At 48.8% G+C, this 20554-nt stretch overlaps 1 protein-coding gene across 1 annotated transcript; it reads right to left on the bottom strand.

Annotated features, from left to right (window-relative positions):
- Nucleotides 1–738: 738 nt before the first annotated feature.
- Nucleotides 739–19735, bottom strand: PROC (protein C, inactivator of coagulation factors Va and VIIIa). The gene is made up of 9 exons (XM_024216827.2): nucleotides 19661–19735; nucleotides 19227–19313; nucleotides 16807–16967; nucleotides 15252–15276; nucleotides 14535–14645; nucleotides 13637–13780; nucleotides 4508–4617; nucleotides 3360–3477; nucleotides 739–1415 (listed from the first exon to the last, which is right to left on the bottom strand). The coding sequence occupies exons 2-9, from the start codon at nucleotides 19294–19296 to the stop codon at nucleotides 847–849; spliced, it is 1308 nt and encodes a 435-aa protein (XP_024072595.1). The 5' UTR covers nucleotides 19297–19313; nucleotides 19661–19735; the 3' UTR covers nucleotides 739–846.
- Nucleotides 19736–20554: the final 819 nt, after the last annotated feature.

Below are 20554 nucleotides of genomic sequence, written 5' to 3'. Positions count from 1 at the left end.
GAGGGGAAGTCTCACTTAGCTCACGAACTGCGAACACTGGGAGAAGACATGGATAAGCGAGTGGATGCAGCAGTGTTATAATGGCAGCACGGAGTTGAAAGACTGGATTGGAGGGAGCAAGCTGAAAATTATGAATAACTAGTAAATGTGCCACGTACGGCTGAAACAGTAACCCGGGTTAACGATGATAGAGTTATCTATGATATCGTTTACTGTTTCCCTAGTGAGAAAGTACCTTTTTAAATCTTGCCTTTTAAAACTGAAATAATTTCCCCTTAACCTGGCATATGAAAAAAACAAACTCCCACTTAAACTTTAATTTTAAGAAAACACTTTAGGAACGTAACATTTAGGGATTTTCAAAACTAACCCAAGGGGGTTAGGTGCCCAGCCTAATAGGAGTCAGTTCCCCAGTTTCCCTATGCTGCCTTGAACACCTTAGTCTTATACTGCTTTAATGTGAACTATTGTTATGTTCATCTGGACTGTTCAACTTGCACCTCAGCCCCTAAACAGCTCAGGTGACTAGATAAGTCAATTACAGGCTGGTGCATAACATCATATATTTTGTCTCATATTTAGATTGCAAATTCTTTGGGTCAGGTCCCATCTTTTTGTCACGTAATTGTATAATACTTAGCACACTGGGGCCCTAAGTCACAACTGGTGCCCCTACAAATAAATAACTACCTAAGAAGGGGAAAATAGCAAGGAAAAGAGTGCACACAGTTAACATAGTCTTGCTTTATATACTCTAGCTTTAATACCAGAAGACATGACAGCACATTGTACTGTGTATTGTCACTAGCATATGGCCACAGTGGTCCCAATTCCTCTTAATGAGAATCAGCCCTTAGATGAGACGTCCATTGTTTTAATTTGCTGGTGGATCCACTCCAGGTATTGGCTGACTTTGGTGTAGACTCCAAACTTCTCCAGTTTCCCACAACCTTCTCCCCAGCTCACCAGTCCCACTAGGAACCAAGTGTTCTTGAACTTAGTGATCATGGGGCCTCCACTGTCCCCACCACAGGCATCCTGCTTGTCTCCAATAATCCCTGCACACAGCATGTTCTCAGAGATGTCATGCCTCATGGCTTGGGCACACTCACTCTGTGGGACCATGGGGATTTCGATGTAACTCAGAACAACAGAGTAATTCGAGGAGTCACCACTTTTGCTCCCCCAGCCAGTCACCACCATCTGCTTCCCATTCGCTGTCAGCTCCTGCTCTGCCAGTTTCTTGGTGGGAAGGCAAACAGGGAGCACGAATTTGTTGAAAATCATGGGCTGAGCCAGATGCAGCATGGCTATGTCATTATCGGAGGTCTCCTTGCTGTAGTTTTCATGGCTCACTAGCTTGTCAACCACAATGGTTTCCTCCGTTTCCTCATGCCGCAGACGGTGGTATTTCCCTGAAAGAGCAATGAGGAAGGAGATGAGAGATGTTACTGGGCTCCTGGACCTCCAGCCCCACTCCCTGCATCAAACCACATTAGGACTAAAATACATTGAGTGCTCAGATTTGTCCTTGTTTTCTTTAAATATGAGTTTGCTCAAGTTACCCTGTTCTATCTTAAGAGGGTTATACTTAACTGGCCTCCCACTCCTTGCTCCACAGGGCAGGGACATCATCTTTTGATTTGCCTATAAAGTATCATGCACATATTATGCAGCACTGCATAAATATATCAACAGAATGAAGACACTGAAACTCTTCAGTGTTGCTCTAGAGTGTCCATATTACAATGGGAATTGTACAGCTGGAGAGAATTTCTTGGGGGGTCCTTTCGCGGTACCCAGTATAAAAGTTGGGGGGAACATGCCTATAACACAGCAAAAGCAATATGCTTGTACAAGTTCTTTGACGGGTGTTTAGTGGCTGATTGATTGAACTCCCTGACGTAAAGGCCATTAGGACTGACTTCCTGGACTAGTCCATCCTAGAAGCTGGGATTTGTATTGTAAGAAATCCATGATCACCTAAGACTTTACAATTGTCACTGTGCTGCACACCCATTGGCCACTTGAAACTTCATCACCCCGGGTAGTGACTTTATGGACAATTCCAGGAGGACAGTTCCATACCTAAAGGGCTACATGGAAGACAGAGTGAAGGGGCTTGTGAGAGAAGTGTACAAACTGGGGGTAGAGGTTTGCACTGTTGGCACAGAGTGGAGGCGGCTGGGGCAACACAATGAGATACAACAGCAGATGAGCAGGGAGGGCCCAAGCTGTGAAGAGCCTTAAAGGAACGGACAAGAAGATTGCGTTTGATGCAATGGAGAAAAGGGAGCCAGTGAAGGGGCTCAAAGACATGATCAGAGTGGTGGGTCAGAAAAGATGCTCATAGTGGTATTAATGCCCATGCTGGCATCTCAGATTTTGGGGCAGTGGCACCATTGATTCCCTTAGTGGGATACTTCATACCTGTATCTTCTGTACCACACTTAACAAAAAGTATTTTCACTGACTAAGCAGCTGAGGCAGAGGCTGTATTATTCCTTTGCTGTCAGAGCAGATAGGTAGAAAATGCTCCTCCAGAGGGGTTTTATTTGAATGTGAAGGGAACAATGCTTGTGGTGGTTTTTGTTTGGTAATTCACGGGTAAATTTGGTGGACATTTTCCCATGCTTCATATACTTCGTATATGTGCAGGGCTAGCAGTGCTGGCTATGGCAATGTACTGTACATGGCACTCCACACCGATCTGCCTCTGCCTTCAATCTGCAGCACCCTGGCTACTTCAAATCCACCCCTCTCCTGAGCGGAGATTTCCAAGTACACCACCCTGTTGGGTAGTTTTGCAAGGTGGATGCATGCCCAACTTGGTCTAGATTAAGACTCCTCTGCACCTCTAGTACTCGTGGCCTATTCCAGATTTGGGCTCAGGAATCTAGAGATGCTTCCTAAGCAGCAACATTCTCATTAGCCCTGGGGCACTGAGTGCAGGCTCACTGCCCTGCCGTTGGGGTGCAAGCACACAGGGGTTGGGAGTAGAAACACAATCCAAGCTCCTCCAGAGTGTGGGATCCCCCATCTCAGTTCCCAGATTACAGTGTGGGAACTTTACTTCCCCTTCACTTCCAAGATACACAAGAGTCCTCACAATGTATCAGCCCACTTAGCTCATAGTCAGGCTCTTAGCTGCTCAAATGAAATCAGATGGGTTTAACAACATATTTTTTAAATCTCAGGTAGGCCCGATGGGCTTCCTAGCCAACCCAGTTCTCTATGCAGAATGACATGCTCCCTCTATAATCTGGCATCCTTCTCCCGAAAGGACAAGCCTCAGGATCCTGAATTAGAATGTAATATGTTAAAAGAGGGTAGCACAGGAGCTGGTCTTTTTTCCATACCAAGTCTTACTTTGAACCTCCCTTTCTCCTCAACGCAGTGTGCTGCCGTTAGAACCCAGGAGGGATGGATGAGAACACCTCCGCACTTAAACTTTCCCCTGCCATCTAGCAGCATGGTCTGAAACAAAGAAATAGAGAAGTACGGCACCACAGGATCCAGCTCAGACACGTAGGATATGATATATTCCTCCTGCGTGCAGCAGTCTACACTGCACCTTCAGGTACCAGAGCACGTGACATTAGCAGAGGTCAAAGTTCCTCGCTCGGTGGACAGAAGCATCCTAACAAGATATCTACAGTCCACATGAAATGAAGGTTTGGGTTTTGAGCATTCCATCTAAATCAGTTTTCGTGTTTCTCACTGGCTGGGCTCACTGCTCAGGAGATGCTGCAGACCAGCAGTTGGAAGCATTCTGGTCCTTCTGAGTTTTGGAGATTCTTAGCTCAAGCAAGAGATGGTTTAGCCCAACAACCACTGTGTGCCTGAAGTGAGCAAAACGTCTTGGGCGATTCTCATTTATGCTAAGAGCTCTTTATGCTGCCACAGTGGTGTAAAGGGATCTTAGTGTACATGAGACTCGGGCTGGCAGAAAAGCACTTTCTCTAATGCCCTGGTAGGGTCCATATGGTGGATCCTTCCTCTGTGAGCCCCCAGCATGCTCTGTAAAGGTCTGGTATGTTCTGTTAGACTAAAGCATGCTCTGTAACTCTAACCGATGCCTGGCAATGCTTGTTTTACATTTATAAAAACAAAGCTGTCCTAAACCAACAAAGATTTCATTCAGACGCGACCGTGATAGTACTACGATAGCCAGAGTGTGCTGCAGGAGGTATTCAATATGTTCAAGACGTGGCCATCCCCAGCTTGGTGGGACACCACAGGCAGGTACATCATGATGCTGCTTGCATTGGAATGGTTAGCAAGAACAAATAGAGCTTGGCAAAGAGTGCTAAGGCTAACAAAATACAACAAAAGTTACATTCGCTTCAGCTCTCCAACTTTTGATTTGGCCTTGGAAAGTCTAAAATAAGGGGAAGTTTAGCTTGCAATAGTGCCATCATTTGTGACCTAAGTGCTTTACTGTGCATATGAAGCAGTTCTGGGTACAGACTGAAAGCTCCACCACGAAAGATTATTTATTCCTCACCTGCCAGGGGCTGTCTCCTTTTTTCCCCATTTTCCCTGCAATGAGTCGAATTTGGACACCTGGTTTGAGCTCCATGCGATCTGCCTTCACCCTTCCGCAGGGGAACTCCACTACAAGAGATAAATCAAAAAGAGGTCAACCAGCAAAATCCAGACAATTCATAGACTCAGACTTTAAGGTCAGAAGGGACCATTATGATCATCTAGTCTGACCTCCCGCATGTTGCAGGCCACAAAAGCTGACCCACCCACTCCTGGGATAATTCTCTCACTTGACTCAGCTGTTGAAGTCCCCAAATCATGATTTAAAGACTTCAAGTCGCAGAGAATCCTCCAGCAAGCGACCCCTGCCCCATGCTGCGGAGGAAGGCGAAAAACCTCCAGGGCCTCTGCCAATTTACCCTGGAGGAAAATTCCTTCCCGACCCCAAATATGCCGATCAGCTGAACCCCGAGCATGCGGGCAAGATTCTCCAGCCAGACCCTCCGGAAAAAGTTCTCTGTAGTAACTTTTAATATCCCATCATTGACCATTGTTACTAATTACCAGCGATGGCACGTTATTGACCTATTGACTAAAATCACGTTATCCCATCAAACCATCCCCTCCATAAACTTATCAAGCTTAATCTTAAAGCCAGAGAGGTCTTTCGCCCCCACTATTTCCTTCGGAAGGCTGTTCCAGAACTTCACCCCTCTGATGGTTAGAAACCTTCGTCTAATTTCAAGCCTAAACTTCCCGACGGCCAGTTTATATCCATTTGTTCTCGTGTCCACATTAGTACTGAGCTGAAATAATTCTTCTCCCTCCCTGGTATTTATCCCTCTGATATATTTAAAGAGAACAATTATATCCCCCCTCAGCCTTCTTTTGGTTAAGGTAAACAAACCGAGCTCCTTGAGTCTCCTTTCATACGACAGGTTTTCCATTCCTCAGATCATCCTAGTGGCCCTTCTCTGTACCCGTTCCAGTTTGAATTCATCCTTTTTAAACATGGGAGACCAGAACTGCAAACAGTACTCCAAATGAGGTCTCACCAGTGCCTTGTACAACGGAACCAGCACCTCCTTATCCCTACTAGAAATACCTCGCCTAATGCATCCCAAGACCGCATTAGCTTTTTTCATGGCCATGTCACATTGCCGACTCATAGTCATCTTGCGATCAACTAGGACTCCGAGGTCCTTCTCCTCTTCCGTTACTTCCAACTGATGCGTCTCCAGCTTATAACTAAAATTATTGTTAGTCATCCCTAAATGCATAACCTTACACTTCTCACTATTAAATTTCATCCTATTACTATTACTCCAGTTTACAAGGTCATCCAAATCTCCCTGCAGGATATCCCGATCCTTCTCCGAATTGGCAATACCTCCCAACTTTGTGTCATCCGCAAACTTTATCAGCCCACTCCTACATTTGGTTCCGAGGTCAGTAATAAATAGATTAAATAAAATCGGACCCAAAACCGAACCTTGAGGAACTCCACTGGTAACCTCCCTCCAACCTGACAGTTCACCTTTCAGTACGACCCGCTGCAGTCTCCCCTTTAACCAGTTCTTTATCCACCTCTGGATTTTCATATCGACCCCCATCTTTTCCAATTTAACCAATAATTCCTCATGCAGTACCGTATCAAACGCTTTACTGAAATCAAGGTATATTAGATCCACCGCATTTCCTTTATCTAAAAAATCTGTTACTTTCTCAAAGAAGGAGATCAGGTTGGTTTGGCACGATCTACCTTTCGTAAAACCATGTTGTAATTTGTCCCAATTGCCATTGATCTCAAGGTCCTTAACTACTTTCTCCTTCAAAATTTTTTCCAAGACCTTGCATATTACAGATGTTAAACTAACAGGCCTGTAGTTACCTGGGTCACTTTTTTTCCCCTTCTTGAAAATAGGAACCACATTAGCTATTCTCCAGTCAAATGGTACCACCCCCGAGTTTACAGATTCATTAAAAATTATCGCTAACGGGTTTGCAATTTCTCGCGCCAGTTCCTTTAATATTCTCGGATGAAGATCATCCGGTCGGCCCGATTTAGTCCCGTTAATCTGTTCGAGTTTGGCTTCTACCTCGGATACGGTAATGTCAACCCCCCCTCCTTTATTCCCATCCGTCACGCTGCCATTATTCCTAAGCCCTTCATTAGCCTCATTAAAGACCGATGCAAAATATTCGTTTAGATATTGTGCCATGCCTAGATTATCCTTAATCTCCACTCCCTCTACAGTTTTAAGTGGTCAACACAATCACTGTCAGCTTATTAAACAAGAAACTCTCCAACTCACTACTGTTCCAAAAAACCCTCACCCTGTCTCCTTACTTCTGTGAGATGCTCGCAATGGCTTCTCTGCATTCCCTCATTGTTTCACTCTGGGGGAAATTCCCTGATCCTCTGGAGGAGTTTGACTATGTGAGGAGTTCCTAACACAGAGATACATGATTGATTTCTAATTCCAATAAAAGGAGGTTATTTACCTGTAACTGGAGGTTCTTCAAGATGTGTGGTCCCTAGCTGTGTACCACTGAGGATTATACACATGCGCCATGTGTCTGAAGCCAGAGATTTTGAAAGCTGTAGTATCCATTGGTCCATGCACGTGCCCTTGCTCCACCTTATGGTTTTGTCTGAGGTGATAAAGGGCGAGACAAACTGACTGGGCCCTCAGTTCCTTCTCCACCGCAAATTGAACAGATCCGCAGCAGTGGGGAAGGTGGATGGGGTTGAAATACAGATAGGGACTACACATCTCGAAGAACTCCAGTTACAGGTAAGTAACCTCCTCCTCTTCTTCAAGTGATGGTCTCTATTGTATTCCACTGAGGGTGATTAACAAGCAGTACCTAGTTAGGAGGACAGTGGAGGAAGATGATGGAACCGTGGAATGGAGAACAGGCATGCCGAACGAGGCATCCATCACAGTCTCACACTAAGGCATAATGGGAAGAGAAGATACGTACCAAACTCCACAGGGCCCCCCCCCACATATGTCTGTAAGTGGTACGTCATGAAGCGCGGCCATAGTCGATGCTTGCACTCTTGTGGAATGGGCTCATACCCCAAGGGGTGGAGACAGTCCCAATAATGGATAGCAGAGCGTAATGCATCCCAAAACCCACTTAGAGATCCTCAGAGTAGAAATCGCTTGCCTCTTAGTCCCTTCTGTTAGAGCAATACACAGTCATGGGGATGTCCTGAATGATCTTATCCTCTGCAAGTAGAAGGCCAGGGCTCTGCGAATGTCGAGGGAGTGAAGGTGCCGTTCCTCCGTTGAGGTGTGAGGCTTCGGGAAGAAAGCAGGTAAATGTATGGGATGGTTGAGATGAAAGCAGGATACAACCTTTGGCAGAAATTTGGAATGCAACTGCAGGGAAACCTGCGAGGTTTCCGAGGTTCCTTATGGAACGTGGTAAAGGGAGAGTCCATCATGGCCCCCAGTTCGACTACCCTTCTTGTGGAAGTAATAGCTACCAGAAAGGCAACCTTCATGGAAAGCAGTGACAGGGAGCAGGAAGCCATAGATTCAAAAGGTGATTTCTTCAACACCCAGAGGACAAGGTTGAAGGAGCAATGGGGTGAATGGGTGGATAAGTCTGGAGGAGGCCCTTCCAAATCCTGGTAGTCAAGGGAGACTTGGTTTTGTCTGAGGTGATAAAGACACGGGGGTGGCGGGCATCGAAAGCGGCTACATCAGGGGTGGCCAACCTGAGCCTGAGAAGGAGCCAGAATTTACCAATGTACATTGCCAAAGAGCCACAGTAATACGTCAGCAGCCCCCCATCAGCTCCCCCACCCCACTCCCAGCACCTCCCACCCACCAGCAGCCCCGCCAATCAGTGCCTCCCCCTCCCTCCCCGCACCTCCCAATCAGCTGTTTCGTGGCATGCAGGAGGCTCGGGGGAGAGGAGCAAGGGCACTGCAGGCTCAGGGGAAGGGGCGGGAAGGGGTGGAGTGGGGGAAGGGCCTGTGGGAGAGCCAGGGGTTGAGCAGTGAGCACCCCCTGGCACATTGGGAAGTTGGTGCCTATAGCTCCAGCCCCAGAGTCGGTACCTATACAAGGAGCCGCATATTAACTTCTGAAGAGTTATGTGGCTCCATAGCCACAGATTGGCCACCCCTGGGCTACATGCACCTTGATGGAGTTGAGAGTGAGTCCTGATGCCTTCAGGGACAGGAGGTAGTCCAGAAGAAGAGGGATGCCTACATTCTCAGGGGAAAGACCGCTCTGCTGGGCCCATGAGGTGAAATGCTTCCACTTGGCTCTATAGGACCACCTCATGGACTCTTTTCTGCTACACGAGAGGATGTCTTGTATTGCAGACAAACATTCTCACTCTAGCGAAAATGCCCATCGAAAAACCAAGCTCGTAGGTGAACTGTCTGCGGATTGGGATGCCTGATCCTGCTGCCATGTTGTGTGAAGAGTCCCGGGAAAACTGGCAGTGGAAATGGGGGACGCGCTGACATGTGAAGGAGGAGAAACCAAAACTGGTGAGGCCAGAATGAGGCAATCAGAATGACCGTTGCTCTCTCCTGTTGGATCTTGTGTAGGACATGCAGCAGGAGCAGTAGGGGAGGAAAGGCATAATTGACCTGGTCCAACCAGTGGATGACTAGGGGATCGTCTTGGTAAAGGGTGCCGAGGCCCCCCCTGGCCCTCCAGTGCATTTGCTGTTGGTGTGGGAGGTGAAGAGGTCCCTGGTCAGAGTCCCCCAGTAGTTGAAAATGTCTGTGGCCATGGTGTCATGGTGCTCCCATTCGTGGTCAGCCATGAATTTCTTCCTGAGAGAGTCTGCAATTACGTTCTGAGACCTGGAAAGATATGCTGCCGACAACAGCGTCTCGTGGGTAACACACCCAGGGCCGGCTTTAGGCACTGCGGGGCCCGATTAGAAAGAGCTGCTGCTGAAGACAGCAGCAGGACTTTGGCGGCAACTCAATTGGCTGCCGGTTCCTTCAGCAGCACGGCGGCGGAGGGTCCGTAGGGACGTTGAGGGGCCCTCTTAGGGGGGTGGGGCCCGATTCGGGGGAATCGGGTGAATCGCCCTAAAGCCAGCCCTGAACACACCAATCCCGAAGACGAACAGCTTCTGCACAGACTGCTGACGACCTCGTGCCCTCTTGTTTCTTGATGTAGTAAAGGGCGGTGGTGTTGTCTGACATGGTGTTGTCTGACATGATGAGAACGTGATGGGAGTGAATGGATGGGAGATATGTGCAACATGCTCTCCGCATTGCCCGAAGTTCCAGGATGTTAATGTGCATCCTGGATTCCCGAGCACTCCAAGTCCCCTGTATCATGTGCTCACCCATGTGGGCGCCCCATCCAATGAGTGCGTGCCTGTGATGATCGTCGTGCTTGGGGAGAACAGGAGGAAGGGTATCCCGGTGCAGACCTGACCAGGGTCCTTCCACCACTGGAGGCAGGAAAGAACCTCGGGGAACTGTCAGTAGGAAGTCCATGGTATGGTGCATGGGAGTATAGGCCTTCTGGAGCCATAGCTGCAGGCAGTGAAAGTGAAGACGAGAGAAGGCAGTAATGTACATGCAGGCCACCAAGAAGGGAAAGGTAAGTCCTGGATGGAACAGCAGGACCAGAGATCACCTTGGTAATCAGTTCTTGTAGGGTCTGGAACCTTTCCTCCAGTAGGTAGGCATGTGCCAAGACTGCATTGATGCAGGCCCCAATGAATTCTATAGCCTGTGTAGGATCCAAAATCTATTTTTCTATGTTTACATTCACCCACAGGGAGGAGAGGTGTCTGAGCAGTATGGAGGTCAAGGCTCGAGCCCTCCTTTGGATCACACTGCTATCTGCCAGTTTTTGAGATAAGGTAACATAACAACCACTTGATGCTTACGGTGGGCCACCACCATAGAGAAAACTTCAGTGAAAGCCTGTGGAGCAGTGGTGAGTCTGAATGGTAGAACCCTGTATTGGAACTATTGAGGGCCTGCTGTGAATCTCAAGAAATGTTTGTGGGTAGGATGGCTATCTACATGAAAGTAAGCATCCTGCATATCGAGAGCCATAAACCACGTCTTTTTCTAGCGAAGGTATGATGGCTGCTAGGGTGACCATACGAAATTTTAGCTTGCGTATGAAGTGGTTGAGACGACGGAGATCTAAGATCGGTCTCCACCGATCACCCTTCTTCTTGGGAACTAGAAGGAATAGAACCTTGTGCCCTAATAGGTCACAGGAACAGGTTTTATCACTCCCTTTGGAGTAGGGAGTCCACTTCTAGGGTGAGGATACTGTCATAAGAGTGATCACTGAGGTGAGGCAGCGTCATGAACTCAATCGTATAACCATGTTGAATGACATCCAGGACCCACTTGTCCATTATTATCAAACTCCATGCTGTTGAGAAGAGTGCTAGATGCCCCACAAAGGGGGCAGGCTGGGTGTAAGGCAAGAGGCAAGTTGGTTGGTGGGTCACCAGATGCACTCAGAAATATCAATTCTGCAAAGACTGAGTATGAGATGCTGAAGGCTGTGACGATGAACTGAGAGGACGGGGCTGTTGGAATCTCTGTCAGTAGTGAGGAGGCTCACTAGGCCGCTGATGGAAGGATTGAGAAGCTCTGAATCGTTGTGTCGGTGGTAAGTGGTAGAACTTGCGCTTGGGTGCTGGTGTGTAGATACCCAGCGATTGTAGAGTGGCTCTGGAGTCCTTTAGGGAGTAGAGGGGAATCGTCAGTCTTCTCATTGAAGAGATGAGACTCATCGAAAGGGAGGTCCTCCATGGTGTGCTGGACTTCCCCTGGGAAATCTGATGAAGTAGCCACCACGCCCTTCACATGACGATCCCCATAGCCATCGTGCATGAAGAAGTGTTTGCCACATCCACTGCAGCCTGAAGTGTCATCTTCATGACCAGTTTCCCCTCCTGTAAGATAGTCTGGAGGAAGCTTGTCTGCAAAATCCACCAACTTGCCGTAGTAAGGAAATAATATTTAGTGAATAGATCCAAGTAATTTGAGATTCCAAATTGTAGGCTGGCAGACGAGAAGACATTGTGATCCAGACGATCCAGTCACTTGTCCTCTTTGTCTGCCAGGGTAGAGCATGGGTGTTGTTGCCACCTGTATGACGAGGGAATTGGGTGGGAGGTGAGAGAACAGAAACTCAGACCTCTTCACAGGTACATAGTACCTCTTCTTTGCCCCCTTGGGGGTGAGTGCACAAGTGGCTGGAGTGTGCCAGATAGTCTGGGCTGGTTGCAGAATGGCCAGTTACTCTGGTCGGTACTGAAGCATGCAAGATGTCAAGCAGCTGGTGCTGTTTGTCCTGTATTTCCTCCAGCGGGATGTAGAGGTGTTCAGCCATCTTGTGTAACAGGTCCTGGAACTGATGATAGTCTGGGGACAAGGAGGGAGCTGAAGACACTGTGGCATCCAGGGACGAGGAAGGGAACTGCTCCGGTTCTGGTGGTACTGTCGGAGTTGGACTAAGCGGTTCTTCCTCCCAGTATTGGAGTTCTGAGCACCTGCTCAATGATGGTTGAACAGGCGAGATGGGGGACTCCTTTCAAGCTGAGTGGGAAGGTTCTGAAGGTAGGTACTGGGGCTGGGACCCCCAGTATGGCCAACAAGGCAGATTTGATGGTTGTTGTGGAGGGCCCCAAGGAGTGGTGTACCAATGGACTTCTTTGCTGGGGATAGGAAGGACACTGCCACTGAGTCGTCAGAAACATTGGTACGGGAGGGGCGGACTATGCGCTTTGTCTGAGTCCTCCGATGCCGAAAAGTCAGAGCCTGGTTCGAATCGCGGAACTGTAGGGAAGTGGGTGGGAACACAGCCCAAAGGAGGTAAGTCCAAGGTAGGACAGCCCACCCCCTTAGGTGGCGACTGAACCTGAAGATGTGGAAACGTCACTTCCTCCAAAGCCAAGAGTTCATGAGGCTCAGGGGCCAACTCAAGCATCTCGGGCATCAACGGTATGTGCTCCGCAGTCAGAACTGGAGCCAGAACAGAGGACTGCCTTTGAACTGAAGGTTCCTTTGACTTCAGCGGTGCCGATCTGGAAGGGGTACATGGCTTTGTGGACAGGACTAGCATTCTGTGCAACTTCTTGTTATTCTTGTGAGATTTGGAACATGCCGTTTTCTGTGGCTGGAACTTGTGGATGGGGCAGTGTCCTTCCTGGGCGTGGAGGAAGATTTACTGCCATGCTTATGCACATACTTCTTTGCCTCATGACTAGGTCCCGGCATGGGGACCACAGCACTGGTACCAACGGAACCAGACTGGGTCTCTGCGGTAGGAGGTGTGCTCCTCAACTGCTCAGGCTGATGTATGGGGGAGTTCCCCAGTCTGGATCCGACTGTGGCCTCATCGTGACTTCCACAAAGTGCTTCTTGAGGTGGAGAGCCCGACCTTCCCGAATACGGTTTGGGAAGGAGAGGCAGACACTGCACCTGGATGCAATGTGGGCTTCTCTCAAGCAGTAAAGGCAGCATTGGTGCTCATCACTGACTGAGAATGAGCGAGGGCAGGAGGAGCAGATCTTGAACCCTGGTATCTTCAACGTAATCCAGTACCCAGACCTGGGTGCTGGGCAGGGTGGGGGGGAAGTGGGAGACCTTTAAAACGGCATCCCCAAATCCTGAAAACTATCACTAATCTACTGCAAAACAACAAGAATACTAAGCATATAGAAGTAAAAAAGAGTCTTTTTTCTGTGTTTTAGAAAGCGCATCACAAGAGATGAGAGAACAGGAGAGGCTGTGACTCGGACCATGCAGCGGTGAGAAGGAACTGAGGGCATGGACGGTACATCCCGCCCTTTATCACCTCCGACGAAACCACGAGGCAGAGCAAGGGTGCATGCGTGGACCAATGGACACTACTACTTTCCAAATCTCTGGCTCTGGACACATGGTGCATGTGTATAACCCTTGGTGGAATACAATAGGGACCATCACTCGAAGAAGTGGAAAAATCCCAAGCAGAAAATCACTCTGCATGGGATAGATGCATTGGAACTATTAGAAACCGTGTTGCATATGGTTCTCACATTTCAGAAAAGAAGTGTGTCCCCTGTTCTCTTGTTTGAAGAACACTGTATAAAATTGGAATTTTGGGTGTCCTCCCACCCCACCCTTCCTTCTTACCAACGGGCTCGCACTTGGAATGGTCGTCCATCAGCTGATACCCTGAGGCACAGCTGCAATAGCGGCGCTGGCTCTGCTTCGGATCCTCATGACAGAAATGTTCACATCCCCCATTGTAAGTGGAGCAGTTGGTGTAGTTAGCCTCTGGGAAACAGGGGAGGGGAAAAGACATGCAAGGTTAGAAGGTCTAGGAGTCACCTGATGGTAAGGTCTGAGCGGGACTTGACGTTCCCCTTTGAAATTGGAATAGATGCACTGTGAGAGGGAATTGTCCTGTGCCTTGATTTGAGGGAACAGCAGTTGATGGATTTGGGATTCCAGCTTCTGCTTCTGACTTTGTGGTGTTTGAGTGGCAGATTGAAAATGGGGCTAGCCACTGGGAGTGCTGAGGGAGAGGCCAGTGGCATGATACCAAGGAGTGTGCCAGGAAGTAGTAGACTGAAGGTCTCATAATTCTCTTCCTTGCCATTGAGCATGAGTCTACTGCATACACTGGTCAGCAGTTTGCCGGGGAAGAAAAATAGCTCTTTTAAAAGAGTTCAGCTCAGAATTCGCTCATCTCTGTATTGGATTGTGATGTTTTTTCACTATCTTGCAAATAAAATCCATCCTTTCTTGTTTTGCTGACAGCTTTAGCAGTTGTGGCAGACCCTGTTTTACAGGAATATTTTCATTGGCGAGAGACTTAGACCTCTCCCATGATTACAGATCAGCTTTATGCTATTTTAGAAAACAAACAATCCACTGGCAGGCCATGAAATAGAGAAAAACAGCATCAGAAGCAGACAGGTTCTGCAATGACATAAGTGTTGGTTTCCCTATACAGGCAGAGGTACTTCCTCCCCTTCCCCCCAGTTTTATTTCTAATATTAAAATGGTGGATTGAAGCCAGCGTTACCATGTTGGCACAGGCGTCCCTCCCAGCCTTGGTTACAAATACAGTTAAATCGTCCAATATTGTCCAGACAGGTCCCATTGAAACAAGGATTGGATAAACACTGATCTCCATCTGAAATACACATGCAAGGAAACCCAGATCATGAACCCTACATCTGACCTCTTCAGTCCCAACCACCCCACATCAGCTCAGCAACTGGGTGTTTTGAGCTCGATATCTTTATGGTGCTTTTTTTGCCTGTTGTATGTGTCGCTCTAGATGTTCTCCAAGGCACAAGGACAATGTGATGGGTTCTGAGTTACAGCTGTAGGGCGTGTGTGCTGAGGGCAGGAAGGAGGGCACGCAGGCACTGAATGCAGTGGGGCATGGCTTGGTTTTCTTAGAACTAGAGAGCAATGGTGGAGTTCATCCTTTGTGTGCACCAGGGAGGTCTACAGTAATCACCGGGATTAGGAATGATCCCCCATCAACTTTGACCAGCGGCTTGGCTCTAGGAGAGGCTATGGAAACAGGCATAGAAGTGTTTGGAATCTGCCCCTACAGTCCATGTAGTAGCTGGGGAAACACACTGTGACATGAGAACACAGACTTTGCAAATGCGTAAAAGTTGGAACGAATAACGTACAGAGAATTAATATACAGTACATGGCAGCAAGGATGCAGAGGTCCCGCTGTGGGAGGGAGGGGGAGTGGAATCGGAAACTTTTCCTTACTTACCAACATACTTAGTCCAAAAGTTTAGCTGTGTAGAAATAAAAACAGGGTTAGGGCTGGAAGCAGACTGTTCAAATGAATGAACTTTAACTGTCTCTCTGCCTTGGGGCAGCGGCGTTCAGGTCTCCAGCTAATAGTTGTAGTATCCTCCCCTTTGATACAGCAGTAATAAGACTCAATTACCTGGCTGGGTGGCAGGCTAGGATGTGATGCTGCAAACACAGGTCATACCATTTCCCTCGTGCAGATCCCGCTCCTCCATTCATCACACCTCCCCACCTGCCCCCAACCACTCGCCAGCCCAGTACACTGTACCACACCAATCCCAACCAGCCTTTTTCCCAGACCCCCTCCCCCAACAGCAGCCAATCCCCCAACACAGCACACACATCTTACATACTGCTGAGAGCTCAGGGACATTGGTGCTGGCTGGTCCTGAGTGTGTGCTTGATTCTGCTGATCCAGAGGGGTTGATCCTGGTGGGTCTGGGAGGACCCAGCTGCCTCAGTGATGGGCCCAGCTGTGCCCCTTACCTCCCCTCAATCTGCATCAGCTTCTTTGCTGTCAGTAGGCAACCGCTGACTGGGTAAGTCCCCTGTATTTCTGGTGTACAATTACAAGCAGTGCCCAGCCAGGTAAAAAGACAGACGACAGTGAAGCCTTTTCTTCTAGGTGATTGGCTCGAATCCCACCCACTTTGGTAATGGCCACATGTTGTTACCATACAGTCTCCCTTGTGTTATTGCCAATAAAGCTCACCAGCACACTGAGATGTGGGCCTCACCGTGCTCGCTGCCAGGCATTCACATGGCCAGAGGCAGTCTCTGCCCCAGAGAGTTTACCATAGTAGAAAGACAATACGCTGAACCCTGGATGAGGTGAATAGTGCAGGAAAGAGGAGCACATGGAAGGAGAAAGTGATTTAAATAAAAGGGGGCTGTCAGAAGGGATTTGAAAGAGGAGAGAGGGGATGGCGCCTGGCAGAGGCTGCCAGATGACTGTAGAAGCTGGGAATGGGCAAAGAGGAAAAGTTCAAAGGGAAGTGACAGCGAGATGTCAGTGGGGCAAGATTCCAGAGGCCTCCTAGGGGAGGAGAAGGAGCCTGAATGTGCTGTGGTAATAGTCAAGAAGCCAATGGAGGGAGTCAAGCAGGGGCAAAGTGGCTCCGAGGCTCGGGCTGGCAGGGGAGAGGAAGATGGTTTTAGGACAGGCTGGCTGTGGGAGAGCTGGGGCAGGAGGCAGACAGGAAAAGGCTACAGTGGCCAGGGGAGACCTACCAGCACACACAGGAGAGACAGGGCTGGCTTTGGTTTTTACAACCAGAACCGCGAGGAATAAATAGAGACTAAGGGCCAGATCCTCTGCTGGTGTAAACCGACACAGCTCCATTGACATCAGTGGAGTGCTGCACATTCACACAAGCAGGGGCTCTGGCCCTAAGAGAGAGGAGGGATATTTAAGGGAAGCTCTCATTATGCTCCTGACGTGAATACATTCCCAAAATCAACATTTCACTGGTTAATTCATTCTCACGTCCAGCTTTAGGGGAACGACTTACAGTTGCTTCCCTGGTTTCAAATATCTCATGGGCCTCCTCCAAGTCACACTGCTCCTCATTACATTCTCGCTCCACAGAGCCTGGCTTGAGCTCCTCCAGAAAAGAGTTTGCCCGCTTCTGGATTTTCAGGATTTGGTTTGCATCTTTGCTGCTGTAAAATACTTGAAGCCGAGAGAGGAGAACCAACATGGGGCTCATGCATGGCACCGAATCTTAGTTTGCAGCCCCTTTCAGAGATATTCACTTATTTATTATCTCCAGCTTAAGGCACCTTCTGCCTGATTTTTAGAGGTGCCCAAGACCACAGAAGCACCTCTAAATGTCAGGCACAGAAGGTCTGAACCTGGACACCCAAAAAGCCAGAGGGACATAGAATCCATGAAGTTTCCTGAGAACATTGGCCCTGGTTTGGTACTTCTCAGAGAACACGTTCAGGTGGGCAGCAGACTGAAGGACAGGCCCGTGGTGTGTCTGGGTTTGAGACACAGAGGCTCCATTTCCATTAGAGAACTGAATCATTGGTAATGGAACCACTGGGATTGCATGGTGAAATTAGCAAGTGCTGTGGAGTCACACTAATTAGTCTGTTTTGGGTATAGTTCTGCCCCATGTCAATGCACAGTACTGCCTTACAAGTATTGCAGGGCCTTCAGCCTGTTGCACCTTTCCCACAATGCCTGGCACAGCTTCTTGGGGCTGGTACCCCTCCATTTTCACCTGTTCACAGGTTTGGCTTGTTCCAGTGGATGTTTTAAGAGAGTTCACTCCTGCACAAATTGCTGCGAATGTGCTGTGAGGCACAGGGCTGCACCCACCCATTGCAGACACCATGCCGGAGCACTGTCCAACTGACTCTGGTGGCCTGGAGCATATTGCAAGAAGCACAGCTTCCTTTGGCTGGAGGGTCTCCAGGAGGCAAGAGGCCTGGGGTCTATTCCTATTTGATGTTGTGTTGCAGTCGGTTTGCTTGCTTGTTTGAACTAAACAATTCTTTTTTGTATTTGCCTCACAGTAAGAAGCTGACTGAATGTTGTGGTCGCTGTGCTGGTCTCAGGATAGTAGAGAGACAAGGCAGGTGAGTTAATATCTTTTATTGGACCAACTTCTGATGGTGAAAGAGACACGCTTTCGAGCTACACAGAGCTCTTCTTCGGGTCCTGAAGACAACAGCATGAAGAAGAGCTCTGTGTAGCTCGAAAGCTTCTCTCCCTCACCAACCAAAGGTCCAATAACAGATATTACCTCCCCCAGCCTTGTTTCTCTAGTAAGAAGCTGAGATAGGAGTGCTTTAAGCCTGGTTTCAGAGGCAGGAAATACTACCAGACCGTGAGGCCAAGCCATCCCTCCCACCTCCTCTCAGACAGTCAGGGTCACAAGGCATGTGGGACACATGGGGAGAGAGCTGGGTAATGGAGAGGCCTGGGAAGTTAAGCAGGCAGGTGGGTGGTAGGCTTGTACATATGTGTGATAGAACAGAAAAGGGATCTTAGCACTTTCTTTTGCAGGAGTCTGGGAGATGCAGCGGAGGTAGGGGCTTGATTGACATGGGGCCTCCCAGTAGGGTCTGAGCAGCCATGTATTGCTGGGTGGGTGTGTCTGGCATAGTACGTGGGGAAGGAGTGGGGCTGTGCTTACTAACCTGCCAGGAAGTGAAGACACACTGGTCAACATGGGTATGGCTACAAAGCAGAGAAAAACCAGCGGCTGGCCTGTGCCAGCTGATTCAGACTCGTGGGGGTTGGGCTGCAGGGCTGTTTCATTGCTGTTTAGACTTCCAGGCTTGGGCTGGAGTCCCCTCCCACCTCACAGGGTCCTGGAGCAATGAAACAGCCCCGCAGCTCAAGCCATGAACCCCAATCAGTTGGCCTGGGCCAGTCATGCATATTTAGTTGCTGTGTAGACATACCCTATACTTGTATTACAGAGGCAGCAGGCATGACTCCTCCATGTTCTCACATGGCTTTCCATGGGCCATACACTGGTTTCTCTACATGGGGTGTCCTCTCTGTGTGAAGTGTTAGGTTTCTGGTTGGGAACAGTCTGAAGTAGGGCTCTGGCTGAAATCCGACAGGGTTCCCTCACAGAAGGACATTACTTTATCATCAGGATGAGCCTTATCTGACCCTGTGAGGACTCCTTGCACTAGGATAGTTGTTCTGTCAGCATTACCAATCACTGGGCCGCTGCACTGTCCCTGGGGTAGCTCCACGACAGCCAGTGGTGGGGAGAGCAGCATATGCTGGACTCAGGGTTTTAACTGCCACGTCATCTCAGCCTGCTCTGGGCAGGATTAGACAGGATGGCAGCAATGCAGTGGCCTGTCTGCAACAGTGCTCTCCCCCATGGATACCACAATGGTAGCTGCACCAGGATAGCACCAAAGGAGACTAGCACAGGGAGAAACTCAGAGTGGAACTTACCTGAAGCCCCGTGTCCATGGTGCACAGAGCAGGCAGCCACCAACACACACAGAGTACAGAGCCTCCACATAGTGCAGAACGGCACACCTAGGGGATTAAAAGGGAGGAATGAAAGCGCACGCCCTGGCAGGGCCCAATGCACTCCCCGAGACGGAGGAATTTCTAGCTAGGCAGCGGGTCAGATTGTTCCCTCCTTTGTTTTCCAGGCAGCCGGAGCCCATCTGAAAGGCTAACTTGCTCCTCAGCTGGAGTGCAAACCAAAAGCAGTGGATCGTTAAAGTCCATCCTAACGGTTCCGCTAGTTCCCTTTGTTCCATCATCAGCCTCCCCACATACGTCCTCTCTCTCCTCTTCCCTCCCCAGATTCAGGATTTGCCAAACAAGCCTCCCTCTTAAATCGAACAGGGTATAATACTTTGGAAGCACTTACTGACCGACCAGTTTGAATCACAGCTCTCTACTCTTCTGCCATGAGCACTGGTGGAGGCTAGTTAATCCCTAACTTCAAATATTTACTCATCCCACGAGGGCCTTACTTTCGGTCAGTCAACAAACAGGGTACAGCTCCTGGGACAATTCTCTGCTCCAAGGAGCACGAGTAAAACGGCCCCTCTGGGGGTCTGAGCTGTTCATGTCTGGGCTTCCTGTTGCTTTATTTTTTGCCACTAACAGGTAAGATCCACTTGAAGCGGATGGTGGTAAATGCAACCATGGCAGAACTGAGAAACCTTCTTCTTGGTGAATCCTAAAGCCTGCAGATAAGGATCCACTGCCTTCTCCACACTGGGTGGGTCCTATTCCTGGTATTATTCTACATGGGGGCAAGTGTGTTAGTATTCTCCCACTTTCTTCTCGCCTGGACAGTCCCCACCCTGCAATGGGACCACCTTTTGAGCTGAGGAGGCTAGCGCCGATTCCTTACAGCCACATGGGGTCACTAGAGTGCCATAACATGCGCTTTTGCCATCCTGGGAGGAAGAGCTCTGAATGCTTAGATTCCCGTGCCAGCACCCCCCCCCTTCCAGGAACTCCCATTCTGTAATTAAATAACACATCATCCTCCCCACTTCACCCTCACTGATGTGATCAGGAGGGAGATCTTTTCTATAATTCCATAATAAATATATTACAAAATACACATACACACAATCAGAACCACAATAATACACCCTTCACCCCCGTTTTTTGTTTTTTTAAAGGTCCTCCTTTCAGGAGGACCAAAAATATTAATTTTTATTCTGATTTAGGTTGGGTAATTTGAGAGATTGATCTTCCCTCTGGAACCCTGAAAACTGCATGTAACTCTACATGTTTGTCCCGCTGTCCTA

This window comes from Terrapene carolina, unplaced genomic scaffold, assembly GCF_002925995.2.
Source record: "Terrapene carolina triunguis isolate 2854851 unplaced genomic scaffold, T_m_triunguis-2.0 Scaffold88, whole genome shotgun sequence".
Classification (NCBI taxonomy): Eukaryota; Metazoa; Chordata; order Testudines; family Emydidae; genus Terrapene; species Terrapene triunguis.
Note: the sequence above shows the minus strand (reverse complement) of the source record. Positions and strands in the feature narration are given on the sequence as shown.